Consider the following 19,982-nt stretch of genomic DNA (forward strand, 5'->3'; position numbering starts at 1 on the left):
GCAGTAGAAAATGAGGAGCCAGACTGGGGAGAACCTACTGGAGGGCTTTGGGGATGTTGGAATAGACAGGTTAAGCTACCGTAATAACTGAGATGAGAGATGACAGTGTTGTGATCAAGTGGAAACAGTAAATACAGGGAGAACTGGTCAGATTCTGGATATACAGTTGATCCTTGAACAAAAGGGGGGGTTTGTTCGTGCACCCACCCTCCACGCAGTCAAAAATGCTCATTAGGGCTTCCCTGGTGGCGCAGTGGTTGAGAGTCCGCCTGCCGATGCAGGGGACAGGGGTTCGTGCCCAGGTCCGGGAAGATCCCACATGCCATGGAGTGGCTGGGCCTGTGAGCCATGGCTGCTGAGCCTGCGCGTCCAGAGCCTGTGCTCTGAAACAGGAGAGGCCACAACAGTGAGAGGCCTGCATACCCCCGCCACCAAAAAAAAAAAAAAAAAAAAAATGCTCATTAACTTTACAGTCAGCCCTCTGTATCCACGGTTCCACATGCACAGATTCACATGTAGGGCTTTAGTATATATTTATTGAAAAAAGTCCGCACAGTTCAAATCTGTGTTGTTCGGGGTCAAATGTACTTTGGAAGTAAAACCAACATAATTTCTTAATGGTTTAGGTATGGGGAACAAAGAAAGAAGGCCTTCAAGATACGGAGCCTGAATGATTAGGAGGATAAAGTTGTCAGCAATTGAGGTGGAAAGACTGTGTGTAGAGCAGGTGTGGGGTGGCAGTGGGGGAGATCAGGAGTTGAGCTGTGGACATGCTGCGTCTCTCCAAGGGCAGACGTCCAGGAGGCAGGTGGCTATGGAAAAGTATGGCGTTCACAGGACAAGTCTGGAGAGATACACTCGGAAATCATTAGCATGAAGATGGTATTTGAACTGTCGGAATGGGTGAGCTCATCAAGAGAGTTCTTACTACCTAGAGAGTATTAATAATCACAGTAGACTGGCTGGGCTCCCCGTCAAACATGAAAACATGTTCCATTTATTCCATTAAAAAAACTACCTTTTTTATACCTCACTTCCCTGGTCAGCCACCACCCATCTCTCTAACTCCCTTTGCAGTGAAATTCCTCAAAAGGGGTGTCTATACTCAACAGTCTCCAACTCCGCCCCCACCCCCACCCCCGCCGCCTCCTTGATTTCTCTCAAGGCATTCTGCCAAAACCATCCGTGCAGCAGATGGTACTGCTGGGAGATCACAGAAAAACTGCCTGGACAACCAACCTCCCCTGTGAAGTCTGGCATACTCTGTCACCTGAAATTCCTCTCCCTCCAACCTCTCCATTTAAGATAGAAACATTTAGGGTCAGCATGACCTTACATGACATCATCGCCCCCCTCTGTCACCACACACATACACACTAAGAGGCCATTCACCCCCACTGGAAATTCTGTGGCTTGTAGTTTCAAAATTACAGATTGAATTGAAGCCGTTAAAGGTTATGAAACTGGGGTGGGAAAGCCTATTTTGCCAGAAAAAACTGGGGAGAAAGAAAAATCATAACCCTTCGACCTCACTCATAGCACTTTGTAATGTGGGAAAGCAAAGCACTTCCTATTTCCTGCCCCTTCACCAATGGACGGCATTACAAAGAGAAAGCCCTGGAAATCAACTCTGGATATTGCCGTTGGACGGTTCTGCATCCTCAGCCAGAACTGAGAAGTTTACATTTTCATTCACATCCTCACCCCCCTGCCGCTGCATGCTGTGCTCCCTCCTACGCGCCTCACGTCCCCACTTGGATGGTATCTGTTCTGTTTCTCCCTCCCACAGGTCCAATATTGTCATTCTCCTCCCCTCCTTCTCCTTATAAAAACCAGTCTCAGGAAAAGAAGGCAGAAGGAATGGTGGTTGCAAACTGGCAGGAGTTTTGTGTTAGTTCTCATTTTACCAGTGGAAGAAACCAAGTCTCAGACGATGAAGTGAACTGCCCAAAGGTCAACAGCTAATTAGTAGGAAAGCTCCAAAAATTTCGGATCAACTCATATACATGAAGGTATATTGATTGATCTGCTCTCTGACAAAGGCATGTTCTAGCAGAAGCCATAGCCTTGGGCCAAAAGAATGGATGAAGGAAGTGGAAAGGGAGGAACAGCAGGCAGGGGGAGGATGCTGTTATTTTAGCCTTAGGGCAGTTTTTTGGATGTTTGATTTTGCCTAACTGGCTCCCTTATTTGTCTATTTCAGCAGTCCTCAACAGGGGGTGATTTTGTCTTCCAAGGGGATGTTTGGTAATCTCTGGAGACATTTTTGGTTGCCACAACTAGGGGGAAGGTGCTACTGGCATCCAGGAAGTACATGCCAGGAAAGGTGCTAAACAGCCTACAGTGCACAGGACAGCCCCTGACCCCAGTGTATGACCCACAGTGTCAACAGTTCAAGAACTCTGGTTTACTCTGAAAGGAGGGGAAGAGAGAAGAGAACGTTACCAAAAGTTGGCTCTGGAGTGGTGTTCCAAGTACAGCTGTTCATCAGAAAAGGGGGCCAGGTGGATGTCGCCGAACGTCGGGAACATCATTCCTATTGAGCAGAAGACAATAGACTCAAAGTTGACTCCTACTGCCTTCTTACTTGAAGACCTGCCACTTGACCTGTTCCATTCTTTCATTCCATCTCAGTTATTACACAGCAGGCTAAAACGTAAACTTGCCTCAAAGCAATGATAAGAAAATCAGGCAGAAGATTAGACGGAATATAAAAAAGAATGTCAAAGCAAGACACAAAGCTACATTATAATAAAAGTTTAGAGTCCTAGGTGAGGCATTTAACCTGGCATATTAGCTTTCTCAGCTACTGGTTGTTTTTTTTTAACATCTTTATTGGAGTATGATATTTTTTTTAAATTTATTTTATTTTTGGCTGCATTGGGTCTTCGTTGCTGTGCGCGGGCTTTCTCTAGTTGCGGCCAGCAGGGGCTACTCTTTGTTGCGGTGCACAGGCTTCTCATTGCGGTGGCTTCTCTTGTTGCAGAGCACGGGCTCTAGGCTCGTGGGCTTCAGTAGTTGTGGCACGTGGGCTGAGTAGTTGTGGCTCATGGACTCTAGAGTGCAAGCTCAGCAGTTAAGGCGCACGGGCCCAGCTGCTCCGCAGCATGTGGAATCTTCCCGGACCAGGGCTTGAACCTGTGTCCCCTGCATTTGGCAGGCAGATTCCCAACCACTGTGCCACAAGGGAAGTCCCTGGAGTATAAATGCTTTACAATGGTGTGTTAGTTTCTGCTGTATAACAAAGTGAATCAGCTGTACATATACATATATCCCCATATCCCCTCCCTCTTGCGCCTCCCTCCCACTCTCCCTAACCCACCCCTCTAGGTGGTCACAAAGCACCGAGCTGATCTCCCTGTGCTATGCAGCTGCTTCCTACCTCAGCTACTAGTTTTTCTTCCCTTCTGTATGTCCGGTGCTTGGAATTCTGGGCACTTCTTTTATTTATTTTTTCTTTTATTTATTGTAAAAACAACTTAGCTTTGAAAACAACATTCCATCATCCTATCACATTATTATTTTCATTCTTAGACTTTGTCGATGTATAATCATATCGACTATTTATCTTTTTAAGTGCTGTTAGAACCTATGCTTATGTGCAGGCTCACCATCCTCCACGCTGGGAAGCCCGCAGCACTTGTGTTTTGTTCCTGACATTTGCAGTCGCTGGGGGAAAAGGCAGATAACTTAGCAGGCAAACAAACACCTAGGCTGGCAGACCTGGAGTTGGGCCCTTCTGGGCAGGCAGATGTGGCGATCAGCATTATTATTCTCATCATCTAAAAAACCACAGATCTTCATCATCATCATTCTAATAATAATACCTAAAAGTTCTTGTTTATGTTAACTCTGCCTTGAACCTTTTTATGGGCTTCCCATGTATTAATTCATTTAATCCTCATAATAATATAAAGTAGGTTCTATTATTGTATCCATTTTATAAATGAGAAAACTAAGGAACAGGGAAATTTAAATGATTCAGCCATAACCACAGAGCTAATAAGCGGAAGGAAAAAACCCAGGGGTGAAATCTCTTCCAACAGTCAATGGTCTCATACTTTAACGATGCTCCCCTTGATGTCCGTTAAAATAGAACAGATCATTTTAATTACGGTATTTTCAGAGGTGGTCAGAGAAAAACCACGACTGTAACATCATTCATACTTCTCCATGTAAATCTCAAGCACTATCGTTAAAACAATAATGATTGCTTGGTGGTTTTTCAATTTCAAGATACAAGGATATTAAACAACTCTGGAAAAGTCATATGTATCATTATTTGTGTAAACCTGGGAAGTTTCAGAGGAGGATGTTCTGAGCCCAAGCCTAACAGGAATTGCAAAGATATTAGATAAAATGGAGGCGAGGAAATCATCAAAGGTAAAATATAAGAAAAATTCCCAGAGTAGAAGAAAATGAGTCTTCTGATTTAACATACCCACTAAATGTCCAGCACAAGAATTTTAGAAGTTTCACACTAAGACAACTAGAAATGAAAAAAAAACTACTAAAAGCATCCAGAGGGAAAAACTATGTCATTTTAAAACTTCAGGAGTCAGAATGGCATTCGACTTCTCAACAGCAACATTGGGTACCAGACGCCAAAAAAAGATGCCTTAAAAATACTGAGTAAAAATTGTTTTCAAGTTAAAATTCTCTACCTAACAAAATGATAATACGAGGACTCGATAAACAGAAACTTCTCAACCACCCTTTCTCCAGAAGCTATTAGAAAATATTCTTTGCTGAAATGAATGGTATAAACCAAGAAAGGGGAAGACAAAAGAATATGGTGCGAAGTCAAAGTGTGGGGTAGCCACGCAATAGGACTAGAGAGCTACCAGTTCATGTGTGGTCGAGGAGGACAGAGCATTACAGGAGAATCCCACAAAATAAATATTTATAGGCAATCTGTCAGACCTGTTAAAGCATGGAAAAAATTAGTCATGAGTATACGGAAAACTAAACTAATGAAAAAACAAGGCAATTTACTCCAGGAAAAACAAAAGATTTCATGAAAAAAATATATAATCATATGCACCTACCATACCACCTGACTCAGCACTCAACAGTACTTACATTGTCATAATAATGCAAACACCAATTATTGATTTAAACAAGTAATAATCTAGGTCTATATTTCCTTCTATTAAAAAAAAATTCTGAAATCCAAAAAGCTCTGCAAAGCAACAGATTTTGGTAAGTTTGCAACATCATTTGATGGCAAAACCTGACCTGAACTGACATGAGTTTATAGTCCTTATTTATCCTACTTGGTATCCGTGTTCATGTTTTGTTGCAGAAATACTATGTGCTTCATTATGGAGGGCTGCCTCAGATCCCACTGGAGGTGTTCAGTAACACATGGTCTATGACTCTATGACCTTCCCAAGGTCCTCCAGATTTTGAATTCTGAAACATATCTGGCCTCGAGGGTTTGGATAAGGGATTGAGGACCTGTAATAAATACATTTAGAGGATGGGGGGGATGCCTCAAGAAGGGAAGGAGCTGCTATGCAGGAAAGCTAACTTCTCAACCAGAGAGTGACAAGAAGAGCAATATGATAAGTTTACATAGAAATATGTAGGTAACTAAGAGAAGCAACAGAGAACAGAGTTGAAAGGAAAAGCCTTCGGGGAGCAGTCTCTGGATAGGAAGAGGTGTGGCAGAGGGTGACTCATTTTCACTGTAAGCCTTTTTATTGTCATGTGATGTGGTAAGCTATGTCTTATTTTGATGGAAAATAAAAATAATTAGGAAAAAAGTCAATCATCCTTCCCCCAGGAATGCACAGGGTGGAGAGCTGATAAAATCAGTGTTCATTTCTACTTGTCTAGTTAAAGATACACAGCCGCATATAAAGTTTCATAACCATTTCAAATACCTGGGGAGAAAGGATGCCCAGATAGTAAGTCTAAATATTCGGCTTAGAGGGCAGCCCAACAGATGCATGTTAATTAACTTTGTTTAAAGTCTCATCATCCTAAAGCACCTAACCCTTTGAGAAAAATCCAGAAAAAAAATACAAATATTCTTTCTGGGAGGCCTTGAGGAGGAAATCCAAGCTACTTTGCTCTCATCTCCCATAGTTCAATTTTATCACATGAACACAAGGCCTCCAAGATCATCCTGGGCTGATTTATAACAGGAATGCTAATGGAGTTCTTGACGTTAGGTATACTTTGCCCAAGTTTATTTATTTCTGCATGAGTTTTTTTTTTAAAAAAATGCCTATTTCTACATCCCTAAATTTTGAAACATGCAGGAAATGACAAACTTAAAGCTTTACTTATGCATATAGACCAGGTAACCTGGTGAGTAGGAGCTGTAGTTTATTCTCTGTTTTGTCTTCACTGGGTATGGCTAGGGAGCCACAACAATAGTACCTTAAAGTAAGTAAAACCGGTAAGGAGCTGCAATTCTCATCAGAGATGCAACTGTTAAAACTGGCCAGTTACCTTCTAACCCTTAATCGAAAAAAATGTGCTGTTGGAACATGTCCACTCTCTCTGGTGAACAGTGGAAAGTCAGTGTGTGTGCAAGGAGTTGTGAGTGTGGGTTTCAGGGTCAGACAGATCTGGGGTCAAACCTCTGCTCTGTCACTTATTAGAGGTGTGTCCTTGCCACGATGCTTTCCCTCATCGTGCTTCAGTTTTCTCTTCGTAAGTGCGGATCGTAATACTGTCTCCCACTAAGCCAGGTCTCAATCTTGGCCCTACTGACATTTTGGGCTGGATAAGCCTTGGATGTGTGTGAGGGCTGTCCTGCACATTGAAAGATGTTTAGCAAGTCCCTGGTCCTTCCCCCTAGGTGCGGGTAGCACCACCTCTGCCAGCTGTGACAACTCAAAAACGTCTTCAGACATCACCATATGTCCCCTGGGAAAGGAGTATAAAATCACCAAGAACCTCTGCACTAACCCTCCAAATAAACTGAAAACTTTCATTATTCACACTTCGTAAGGTTTTCATAAAATAATTTATGGAAATTGCTTAGCACACACAGACACTTGTTAAGCACAAACAGAATACTGGACTTTATATTATTATCTCGATTATACGTAGTGACCATAGGGAAAGAGACATACGGTAGGAAGAGAATATGTTAGAAAGAAGAAATGGACACGAGAGAGTTTCTCACATTACAGAAGGTCAACACTTGAAAGGGCTTTAGAGATTACTTCCAGTAATACAGATGGGGAAGCCAAGGTCAAAAGGTCAAGTGTTAGGCCAAGTTAGCTAAGGAAAACAGTGATTGAACTAGGACAAAAATACATAACTCGGAACTGGTCTCCTTTACCGTACTGAATACCACGCAGCCACTGCCATCAATGTCTTTTGGAGACTAGCTCATTTATTATGGGAGAATAGGATGAGAAAATCAGAGAACTGGTTTAATAGAAATGCTCTCTCCTCCTTTCTATAAAGGACTGATTATGGGGGAAGTAAGACAGCATATTTTACAGAGAAGTTAGCCTACTTTCTAAACCAGGAATTGGCCAACTCACCATTTGCTTTCAGCCATTTTTTGGAATGAAGGTAACTTTCCAACATCCTTTCATTGAACAGCATGTATCCCATGGGTTCTGAAATGATCACATCTACAGCCTCAGGAAGTGAGATTTCTTCAATTTTCCCTGGCAAAACAATGATCTTGTCTGAAAGGTGGTTACTTTTCACTAGCACCTGTAAAAGATAGAGTACCAGTACTACTGTTATACAGAATATTATAAAAATTAAGTTTTATAGGTTAGGGGTTGGCAGGGTGATAGGGATGAGAGGGAAGTGACCTATTTGCTTCTATAAATACCATAAAAACATTTTTCTTACTGCACAAACATTTCATGTTTACTATGGATAAATTAGAAGACACAGATATGGAACAAATAAAAACACCTATAACCAATACCACACACAAATAATAACAATTAATAGCTTGATGTAGACCCTTCCGGGCTCTTTATACAAACATACACTTATATGTGCATGTGTGTGAGTATGTGTGGTCCATGTATATGTGTGTGTATATATGCACATGTACTTCGGGGGGGGGTTATTAATAGTTTCAGCTTATTTCCTACTTTTCTACTGGCAATAAAGATGCCCCAAAGCTCTGTATAACAATCTTGCATAACTTAACAATCCTGATCCTTATGAAATCATCCCTTGATCTTTTGATTCCAAAAATAAATATACCATGTTCAGGGCTTCCCTGGTGGCGCAATGGTTGAGAGTCCGCCTGCCGATGCAGGGGACACGGGTTCGTGCCCCGGTCCGGGAAGATCCCACATGCCGCGGAGCGGCTGGGCCCGTGAGCCATGGCCGCTGAGCCTGCGCGTCTGGAGCCTGTGCTCCGCAACGGGAGAGGCCACAACAGTGAGAGGCCTGCGTACCACCAAAATAATAATAATAAAAAAAAAGTAATACCATGTTCATTAGCCTTTTTTTAGAAGTACATTTTACAGTTATCTATTCTTTTTTCTTTGATGTCCTCTGTATTCTATTTAATAACTTTGAACTCTCTTAAAAGAGGGACCTTGAAGAGAAATATAATTATTATATTTCTAATATATTTCTTCTTAATGCCAAATATGACAAGGTGGCCGTATTATTACACGTATGTCTTTCTGCTGCCTGAAAAAATATTTCCTAATAAACATCTTATATGCACCAGCACAAATACATACAGCACATCCCTTTTCAATTTGTGGTTTCCTGAGACTCTTAGATCTTTGCCCACTGTATTTATACGTAGTCAGAGGCCCTCCATTTTGAATTTTTGGAACTTGACCCTTTCCTCACCCTAAATGCAGTATACCAAGCATCTGTCATGATTCAGTTGCATTTTCTCAATTTCTGATCACTTCTTCCCAAAGCTAGGGTATGTTTCACCTTGAATTCCATCCTCTAGGGTGCTTCTCACCAACATTACACTGCAAGTTTGTTAAATGTCTTTTCCACTTATGCTTTCCTTAAAAGAAATCAAGTAATCTCTGACCTAAGGAAAAACAATGAAGAAACTATTTGTACATGTCATCCACTGTCAACATCTATCCATGCACAAGGACTTGTGGAATTCCATTCTATCAACATTCTACACACGGCTGTCAAGTTCAGGGGTCTGTGGACGCGAGGCCTAAGGGGTAAAGCTTTTGGTGCCCCGCCTGTCTCTGTGCGCTCTCTTCTCAGGAGAGCGCTTCACCTGCAGAGCTGTAAGCGCGGCTCCACCGGGGATGGCTGCCCACACTGCAGCTTCAGGCTTCTCCTCTCACCTGGGCGCTGGCCATTACCCGGACATTCCTACCAACCTGCTTTGTTAGCTCTTCAACCTCAACAAGTAAAGAGCCAACCTCAGCTTCTTCTTGAAAACTAACCATTTCTCTAAATTTCTTTAAAATCTCTACATAATCTTGTATTTCCTTGATTCCGTTTTGGTTACTAATGCCATAATCCTCAGTATCCTGGAGGCATACATAGTTGCTTCCCATAGACAATTAGTTACTATCTTTTCTTATTTCTACTTTTCAGATGTGTCTCATTTCCACCTTTTCCTTTCTGCATCAACTTGTCCAGTTCTTAAGAGCTTCAAATCTGAAATTTAAAAATAGCATTTATATAATGAAAATGATAATGGCAGTGTCCGCTTCACAGGCCTGCTTGAGGCTAAAACAAGATAAAGCATATTAAGGGTCATGTAAGTATTAAACTAGTATTGTCCTATTATTGTTATTAAAGAAAAGTGTTCACTGAAAAGGAGAGATGTAGATGAGCAAAAGAATGAAAATAAAAGTAACCGTATTCCCATCATCCGGGTGTAGGCAGGGTGTATTTCCTAGTAGACTTCTGAGTGTATCTCTGTTTATAAAAATATGTACTTCTGGGGTTTCCCTGGTGGCACAGTGGTTAGGAATCCACCTGCCGATGCAGGGGAAATGGGTTCGAGCCCTGGTCCGGGAAGATCCCACATGCCGCAGAGCAACTAAGCCCGTGCACTACAGCTACTGAGCCTGCGTGCCACAACTACTGAAGCCCGCGCACCTAGAGCCCATGCTGCACAACAAGAAAAGCCACTGCAATGAGAAGCCCGTGCACTGAAATGAAGAGTAGCCCCCGCTCGCCACAACTAGAGAAAGACTGCTCGCAGCAATGAAGACCCAACGTAGACAAAAATAAAATAAATTTATTTTTTAAAATGTACTTTTTGTAGTAATATTTCATAACCTTTTGTTTCATGTAGTTCGTTTTAGACCACTTTTCTGAATATTTTTTGCATCACGGCATACATAAAAAAATAACAGTCATTTTTATGACACACTAGTGTGAATAGGAAAGACTGCCTGCAGTTTGAGACATCTGAGCTGGGGGTTCAGGCCACACAAGACCCTGACCATCTCCCATGAGGGCAAAGGGCATCAAAACCTACTACCTGGCACACTTTTCGGGAAGCTCTGTTTTAGACATCGTTCCATGAATTGCTCTAGAACATAATTTTTATTGGCTGTATAGTATTTCATAGCATACCTTGATTCATTTAACCAACCCCAAGTTACCGGACATTCAGATTACATCAAATGTTTCATTATTACAACAGTGTATCGAAAAATAACAATGCAATTCAATCTGGGGACATACTTCTCACAACTTTTTTCAAAGTTAAAGGGTCTGGAACTTTTAAGGGTCTCTGGTTCACACTGTTCCACTGCCTATTGGAAAGGTGATTCCATTTCTAAATTTCAAGCCCTTCCTAAATTCTGCTTATGGGGTGTGAGGGTGTCCCCACAACCTCAACGTATAAGACTGCCTCATCCACCTGAACCATGATGTTGGAAGGGACATTTTTCTGGCTACATCTTGCTGGAGGGACCAATAAGATAGGATGGTCAAGTGTGTGTGATATCTACTCTACATGGAGACTTCACCTAGAATAATCCTAGACTCCTGAACCCTCATGAAGATCACAGATCTAATATAGTTTCAGAGAGAGGATGTTATAAGCTGTCAGAAGGGCAATTTGAGGTTCACAGGAAAGAAGCTGAGTCTCACTATTCTCACTGGTAAAGAAGGACATACCACATACATACAGGCCACTGCATCTTGCAACTTCATTTATTTTTTAACCAAATTCAAAGAACACTAGATCAAGAATCTGAAGATACAGATCCGAATCCCGCCTTAACCATCGAAGAGCTGTGTGTCCTTGGGGAAGTCACTTAAACTCTCTTAATTTTATCCCTCTTGCAAAACTGGAGTTTAAAACTGAGTTGTTTTAAGGTTCCTTCTAGTTCTAACATGTCACGATTAGAAAAAAAGCAAAATTTCTGCAAAGTACGTTCCAGGAGTCCATGAACATAAGGAGTTTCATGATCAAATAATACTGGAACTTCTTTATAATATATATCCTTCTTACAAATTCAGTGTCTATTAGCATATTAATGGATTTGAGAAATTCTGCAGAAAACTCTTTGGCTTGGCTAAATCAGACATCCAAACTTACTTGAATACTTTGCAGTTTTTTTCTTGAATGTTTATTTATCTCCCACAGATCAATCTTTCAGAAACAATAAAAATAGTTATTTGATAATCCTACGTTTGAATACAATTCCTCGACAGAGATATTTGAGAACAGGACATAAACTCAACCAATAACATCTCTAAGACACAAGAGCAGCTAATTCCAGATGTGAGACACACTCTATTCTTTGAGTCAGTCTTGCTGCCTTCCTTGCTCTTTGGTTTACAACAGATAGTTCTATGTTACCCTGTCACTTCAGATCCCATTCTTCCAAAACTGAAGTTCAGCACAACTACCCTTTCTAGAGTAATACATAACCAGCATCCAGGAAGAGAATATATTACACTTAAATCATATATAACCATTTTAGAAAACCATTTGGCATTATTCAATTAGCTGAAGATTTCTATAACTTAGAAATATCACTCCCTTTATAAATATACATTCTAGAGAAATGTTTGAACATGTGTATAAGATAACCTGTACTAAAACTTTATAATAATATTGGTAATTATAAAATAAAAATTTAAAATAAACTGGAATTAACTATTCACAGGGAAATGAATGAATAAATGGTATTATATCTAGGGGCCTCCCTGGTGGCACAGTGGTTAAGAATCAGCCTGTCAATACAGCGGACACGGGTTCGAGCCCTGGTCCGGGAAGATCCCACATGCCATGGAGCAACTAAGCCCGTGAGCCACAACTACTGAGTCTGCGCTCTAGAGCCCGCGAGCCACAACTACTGAGCCTGCGTGCCACAACTACTGAAGCCCGCGCACCTAGAGCCTGTGCTCCGCAATGAGAAGCCATCGCAATGAGACGCCCACTCGCCGCAATTCAAGATAGCCTGCATGCAGCAACAAAGATCCAACACAGTCAAAAATAAATAAATAAAACAAATAAATTTATAAAAAATAATGGTGTTATATCTGTACTATGAATACGATTGAACAGTGAGAAAAAAGAACTACAGGTATTTGTGTTAACATAAATTAATTTCACAAGCAGAATTTTTGGGAAGAAAAGAAATAGGTTGCTGAAGAATACATAGTATGATTCCTTTTATTTAAAAGGTCAAATGTATTCAAAAGTAAACTGCATTGATTAGGATATACTACTAAAACTCTTTTATGCTAAGATGTTGGTACTTTTGGGAGTGAAGAGAGGGCATGAAATTTGGGAGAAGCGTATAGGAATTTTAATACATGGTTATATTATTCTAGTTGTTACACTGGGTTGTGGGCATATGTGTGCTTTTTATATTTATATTCACCTTTACTTTTGGATGCAAAAAGTATTTTATAATAGGAAATTTAAAATTATACTTTTAATAGAAAAGTTTGAGATAATCATAATAAATGCACATTTAAAAAGACAAACTGATTTCTGCAATCAGATAGAAGCTAACAGATACGAAAGACAGATTAAAACAAAGCAGCATAAAGGTAATTAATGTCTCTGAAGAATGGAAAAATCACTCAAAGGTATATTAAAATAAAATTCCCCTGAAGTAAAAAAAAAATGGAATCTGTTAACAGCAAAAACACATAGTGGTCATAAGAAAATGTCATACGGTAATAGCAACATGGAACTATATTCTGCTCAAGATTTTAGATTTAAAGAAAAAAGAATTAATTCCTTGGGCACCCTGCAGAAAAAAAAAATCACCTTAAAAGTGAAAGAAAATCAGGTTGGCATTAGACTGCTCTATAGTCATATTCATTTTAAAAAGACAACGGGACAACATCTACAAAATTCAGAAGAAAAGAAAATTGTGACCAAAAGAAGATTAAATCCAGAGGAGGTACTATTCATATTTTCAACATGAAAGAAATCAGGATAGCACACATAAGCCCTTCCTCAAAAACTGCTTTGCCAAAAGTAAAAAATAAATTTGTATAATTAAGATATGAATTAAATAAAGAATTTGGTAATAAAGAAGCTATATGAAAAAACTAATGGTTTGATCATGGCAGAGCAATAGCGTTCGCTCCAGCTGTGATCTAATTTGCATTGTTTTCCAAGGCCTCCTAGGGTAGACTGCAGGGCTCTGTGGGACTAATGTTGAGTCCTGGATGTCAGAATTTTGGGTGGGTTCAGAGGTCACCCTGAGGTGTGAGAACCACCAGTGAGTTTGGAGCTGTATGAGAGTGGAAGGTGTAGTCCAGGCATGTGATTTTTAGGACCCAGGCAGAGTTCCTGGATAACTCAAGTGGAAACACCTTTCATGGCTCACCAGTCTTCATTGCTACTGCAACAGAATCCCTCCCATGGACAAGGAGAGGTGGTGGAGTTAACATGTGGTTGGCAGAGTTCTACTGAAAAGGAGATTCAGATTTTTATGTGAAGCCAATTTCTATTAAAACTTAACTGAGCTGTATAGTTGATATACAATGAAATTAACATACCTAAAATGTACAGTTTGGTAAGTTTTCATATTTGTAAAGCCACGGATCCATTATCATAATAACAAACATCCAACACCAATATCTACCTTCTGACATGTCTCCCAGGACTCCCAGGCAATTACAATTGATTTACTTTTTTCCCCACTCAATTAGTGTTTTCTAGACTGTTAATATCATTGGCATCTTAATGTTTACTTTTGTATTTGTCCTTTTCTTTCATGATGCATAATTATTTTGAGAATCATTTAAGTTGCAGGTATGAACAGTTCATTTTCTTCCTGAAAAATAACAAAAGGGGTTTTCTGGTTTGTTTGCAGTTTGGCCACCACAAATAAGCTTACTATGAACATGTGCATAAAATTCTTCATTTGAATATATGGTTTCATGTTCTAAACTGAATGACCGTACCCTTATGCATTCCCGTCAACACTACGGAAGCATTCCAGTTCCCCTATAGTCCTCACCAGTACTTGATTAGTACAGTCAGTAGTTAAAATGTTGCCTGTTTTAAAGTGTGTAGCGGTATCTCACCATAGTCTGATTGCATTTCCCTAATGATTCATAATGTTGAACATATTTATTGTGCTCATTTGCCAGGTGTATGTCTTCTTTGATAAAATGCCTGTTCTTTTATTTATTAACTGAAAAGACAAAAGAAATGTGCTGGAACTTCACTTTTCGTCAGTGACTTTGCTGGGTGGAATAAATGTTTCTGCTATTCACACACACACACAAAAGACTAATGGTTTGAAATGAATCCATTTAATTACAGAACAAATACTAAACAGTTACATGAACTTTGGTTATATTTCAATGAGAATTACATTACACCTTGACAATATACCAATAAAAATAATATATAACTAACAAAAGGTGCAGGAGGAAGCAGGAGGTATGAGGGTGCTGGTGACTTCATTTCTTTCATAGGAAGGAGTGAATTTTTATCATGAGGTTAACAAAATACTTGGTTCCACAGTGAAAGATATTTATATGATCGTTATACTTAGTATGCTTTTTGGTGGGGGGTAAATTTTCTGAAGCAACCTATAAACAAAGCATTAAAGACTTAGTGAAGTACATATTTTAAATCTTGACAATCTAGAAATAATATAACCAGACAAAACTGGGAGTTGCACTAGCAGAGGAAGTTCTTCCACTATTACACTGAGGGTCAGCAGTGCATGCAAAGTAGGTAGTTCAGGAAACAGAAATATGAGTACTAGAGACATAAAGTTACCACGGTAATCAGATAAAGAAATTAAATAACAGAAGTTCAGAGTAGTTCACACTGGGAAATGTGATCAGGCATGAGTGGAGTGAGTGCAAGATGATTACTTTTTATTTTAGACTCTCCTATACAGTTTGATTCCCCTTCCTCATGTTCAAGTATTACTTTAATTTTAAATAGTGAGCAGTCCCCCAAACAACAGAATACCTAAACCGTTCTCTCCTTTTAACCCTGTTCCTTAGTGGGCATTCCAAATATCTGCTTAAATATTTTAAAAAGTCATATTAACCTTACTGTTAAAAAATTCATTGGCTTTAGTTTACTTCAACAGAATATGTACGCTAAAGTTCTTTACTAACTTGCTGCTCTGACCCCATCATTTTATAACTCAGGAAACGGAGTCCTGGGGAGGTCAGTGTCCAAGCCCAGGACACACTACAAGGCAATGGCAGACTTGGGGGAAAGTGATTGTATCTATCAATGTGTTTGAACAGGTTTAGTTTGTAACTGTCATCAGAGCTGGTAGCATTATGGGTTCGCTGCTTTCTGAGAAGGTTCTGAAGAGGAAGTACCTGGTCACTGTCCCTCCCCCTTTTCCTGTCCCTCCGTCAGCATGCAGCTGCCTCCTGCCTGTAATCAACACTGAGCATCCCATATGACCCCTCTTGGGCTACTGGTGTGTCATTCATAGTGTGCAGAAACCAGGGCCTTCTGGAATCTGCAGCCACGAAAGAGTAAATGGGCCCCCAGAGGAACCAGTGACAGCTGTGAGTACAAAAAAACCTTTGCAAACAAGAGCTAGCTGGCAGGGCAAAGAGGACAACACAGAGTGAGAAAGAGAGTGACAGATGCAGAAGGATGGGAAGGAGAGGCAAAGAGAGGGATGTCTTCTTGTTTCTCTTTGGGGTGACTTACGGGCAGAGTTCTTTGTACGGAGTGATTATACACCCCTTTATCGCTGCAGAATCGCCAAAGGTGGCAGAAGCAAGTAACGTGAAGCTTTCATGAGGGAAATGCTGCCAATCCTATAGTTTGCCTGCCAACAACAACAAACACATTCTGGCAACTTTAATACTCATAGTTGTTTCCCTCTGATGATGTTCCAGAATGCTCAACGACTGGGGAATGAGAACATCAAGGAGGCAGACAAGCTGTGTAGACTTAGAAAGGATGCTTTGACTAAGTTATAAAATAAGCACTAAGAAATATGTAATGTCTGCAGAAGCAACTCAGAGTTGTATATACGTGTGTGTGTGTGTGTGTGTGGGTGAGAGGGGGGTTTGAACCTTTGTACATCCTATTAGGCAGGTAGTTTGCCCTCCCTTGGAAGGTTAAGTTGTCCCCTGTAGACTGTAAGTATCTGACAGCAGGGGCCATGTCTACTTTGCTTGTCCAGCAGAGTGTCTGGAACATCCAAGGCATCTAATAAGTATTTGTTAATTACCTCACTAAAGGTGATATGGCAGCCCTTGGAAATCCAGCTTCCACCTTCGTTTGAAAAGATGATTCTGTGCCCTTCCCTTGCTCTTTGCTGCTCCTCTAGTAGCACATAAACGGAGGGTAAGTAGGTCAAAGGAATTTGGGGGATATTCTTTACGTCTCTCTAAATGCTGGCATATTTGGCAACAGAGAGAGGACAATTAAGGTGTTTCAGGAAAGTTTTTAAATTATGATTATTTTAAAATGGACAAAAAGGTTACTGTGTGTCCTGTGGTGCATACCCTTTCAGGGTGTCTTGGCCTTTCAGAGTCTTAGAGCTATTTTTCAACCCTGTAAGCAAAACTAATGATGATGCAAGTAATTCTTGTCCTTAGAAATGGAAAGGAATTATGTCTGGTAGAATGCAAATGATTACTGCCCTACAGATAGACCAGTCTTGCACCTATTTGTAAATTCTTTCCAGCATTCCTCATTGCCTATAGATGTGGTTCTTTGACTTCTCCTTTGAACAGGTTTAATACCGTACCCATTTAACCTATTAATGAGTTAAATAAAATAGTTGTCACATTAATTTAATATTTGTATGCAGTCATGACTTTACATTAAAAAATTATATTTTAGCATTTTAATATACCATTTTCACTTTAGTGCTGGGACTTATTCTGTCACCTCTTCATGACTTTTTTCCTCTTCCCTTTTCCTTGTAGGTGTAATGTACAGCACATTAGTTACGAGTACTTGCTTTGGAGATAACTGACCTGACTTCAAATCTCTGCTTCTCTATCTCCTAGTAATCTTGGTTAAATTAATTAATCTCAAGCCTCGGTTTCCACGTATGTAGAACAGGAATGATATCAGCACCTACTTTATGGGTTGCTCTGAGACAATGAGATAATGCATGAAAAGTGATTATACACGGCTTGGCACATAGCAAGTGCACCACAGATGCTAGCTATTAACCCTCTTTTTTTTTGCCCTGTGGTGGGTGAACCAGGCTGTCTGCGATCAGTGTCTAGTAGGAGTGGGAGTGCGGAAGTAGGCAGTTGGTCAAGTCACCAGGCAGCAATTCTCCTTGACCATAAGTTTCCCTTTCTATGCTTTCCCCAGAAAGCCCCAAGTAATTTGTGTGGCAATTGCTAGTTGCCTATCCAAATCCATTCTTGCCTTTCACCTTATTAATAAAATGCCTATATTACTGTGGGCCACAATGTACCAGCTGAAATACTGTATCTCCCAGCCTCTCTTGCAGTGAAGTGTGGCTAATGCCCAAGTTCTTCTGGCCTCTGAGATGAGAGCATGAATTTGTTGGGAGGGACTTCCTGGGAGGTTCCTTGAAGGAGGGAGGAAAAGCTAGGGAAAGACATTTTTGAGTCTTCCCTTTATCCATCCTATTGGCTAGAACATGGATTTGTTGGCCGAAGCTCCAGCAGCCATCTTGGACATTGAGGTGACTTGCAAGAGATAAACCATGTACCAGGCTAGTGCAGCAGGAAGATGCAAGAAGCCTGGGGTTCCACAAATTTTGTGGAGCTGCCACACTGCCTTAGGTTCCCTCAACCAGACTTCCTTTGCATGGGATAGAAAAGCTCCTGTGTGCTTAAGTCAGTGTTAATTTGGGTTTTGTGTTAGTTACATGGACACGAACTAACTGATAGATGTTGGGTGTCTTGTTCAGCCCAAGGGGCCTCTTAAGCGTGTGAGTCATAACAGAACCATGTAGTTTGAGAACTCAGATCAATTTCTACCCTTTTGCTTTCAGCTGAGTTACTTGTGGGCTCCAAGGGAGCACATCGTAGTAGAGGACCTGTGTGGATGGGTGAAGAGTCCTCTTCTGTCTATGCTTTTCCCCTTACACAAATGAGTCATTTCTCCAGTGAGGCATTTTTTTCCATCCATAAGCAATCTTCAGGGCTGTGAGTCTCCGGTGCAATTATGGTCATTAGAGAGATGTTAAATAACAGCATATGAATACAAAAATTAAATTTTGATTTGCCTCCTCTGGGCAGATATAGCAACAGTATTTAGTTGTATGATTACATAACTATGGTTATGGTTAGGTTATATAATTATATATTTATATGATTATATTTGGTGGCTTTGCTTTTAGTAGAATCAATAATAACGTTAGACCCTTACCTATCACAATGAGTGTCCCATTTATTTTCTCATATCTATTCCGTAACACTGAGTGAGGTGTTAATATTATTTCTACTTTACAGATATGAAAACTGAAATTCAGTATGACTAGTTCTATCAAGGTTACTCCTGTTCCGCTGTACCAACTGGTCGCTAAAGGAATGCTTGACTGAACTGAGATTTTTTAATGGCAAACGTCATTTAACAGTATACAACAAAGAGCGTCTGAAGTTAGAGCTTTCAATACGTAAAAATGACCGACAAATTATATTCTTCATTCTGCTGATTTGGAAGTTATAAAAACAATACCAGTAAACTGGCTATTGGTCAAAACAATGTGAGGGGCCTTGTTGAAAAAAATTATGCATCTATAAAATAATTCTGACAAAGCAACATTTTAACAATTTAAATATGAAGGAAGTGGGATTATTTGGATTGCATTTTCCACCAAATATGTGAGTATAAAAACTGTCTCAGGTGTCAACCAAATTTCAAATGTTTCATCTTCTCAAATGTGAAATTCAGCTAATTAGCCCATCCTTGGCTTTGAGAGCAATTAGTGACCTGAGAATATCTAGTGGTGCGATCTCCAGGCAGCTCTACAGCGCTCTGAAGACAGCAGATGAGTAGATGGGATTGTTCCTCCAGGGTGAGGGCGGATAAAACGCCTATGTCACAAAGATGTAGCCAAGGCATCCTGAATTTTCTTTTCTCCAGGTCCCTTTTGAGAACACCCAGTCTAAAAAAGCTGCCTATGAAAGAACCACATTTCTAAAAGTTCATCCAAGCAGTATTATGAATAGGTGGAAGTATGTGTAACAACCACAAACAGATCTAAAGAAGTGTCAGCTTGGGCGGAACTCCATTACGGAGTGGCTATAATTAGGAGCTTATAGAATAAACACACGGACGCAGCAGGGCTCTAATAAGAAACTAGGTCTGAATCAAACACATTTACTCTATTCTTAAAACCCACAGACTCTTAGCATCTGCCTCTTGATACGCGTTCTTCCTCCTTCCCCACACCACTTCCCTTCTTACAGGGATGGTTCAGTAACACTGGACATTTCAGAACTTCTTCCACATCTGAAGCCCTCTGGCTTCAGAGGAATATCCATCCACAGAGCATCTTCCTTCCAAGACGATCCCAAACCACACACTGTCCCAGTTAAGCTTGCCACAGAAAATTTCATCCCCAGGCCGTTAGTGCCTTCACTGACTTGTTATCTCCCAGAAATGTTTCAGCAAACAT

The 19,982-nt window shown here is 40.4% G+C and overlaps 1 protein-coding gene across 1 annotated transcript in view; it reads right to left on the reverse strand.

Annotated features, from left to right (window-relative positions):
- Window positions 1-19,982, reverse strand: part of LOC137227049 (histone-arginine methyltransferase CARM1-like) — a 265,505-nt gene that overhangs the window by 41,102 nt on the left and 204,421 nt on the right. The window contains exons 6-7 of the mRNA XM_067742423.1: window positions 7,512-7,689; window positions 2,446-2,536 (exon numbers count right to left, since the gene is read on the reverse strand). Of these exons, the coding sequence (XP_067598524.1) occupies window positions 2,446-2,536; window positions 7,512-7,689 (269 nt within the window). The remainder of the gene's footprint in view (window positions 1-2,445; window positions 2,537-7,511; window positions 7,690-19,982) is intronic.

The sequence above is a fragment of the Pseudorca crassidens genome, chromosome 7 (assembly GCF_039906515.1).
Source record: "Pseudorca crassidens isolate mPseCra1 chromosome 7, mPseCra1.hap1, whole genome shotgun sequence".
Classification (NCBI taxonomy): domain Eukaryota; kingdom Metazoa; phylum Chordata; class Mammalia; order Artiodactyla; family Delphinidae; genus Pseudorca; species Pseudorca crassidens.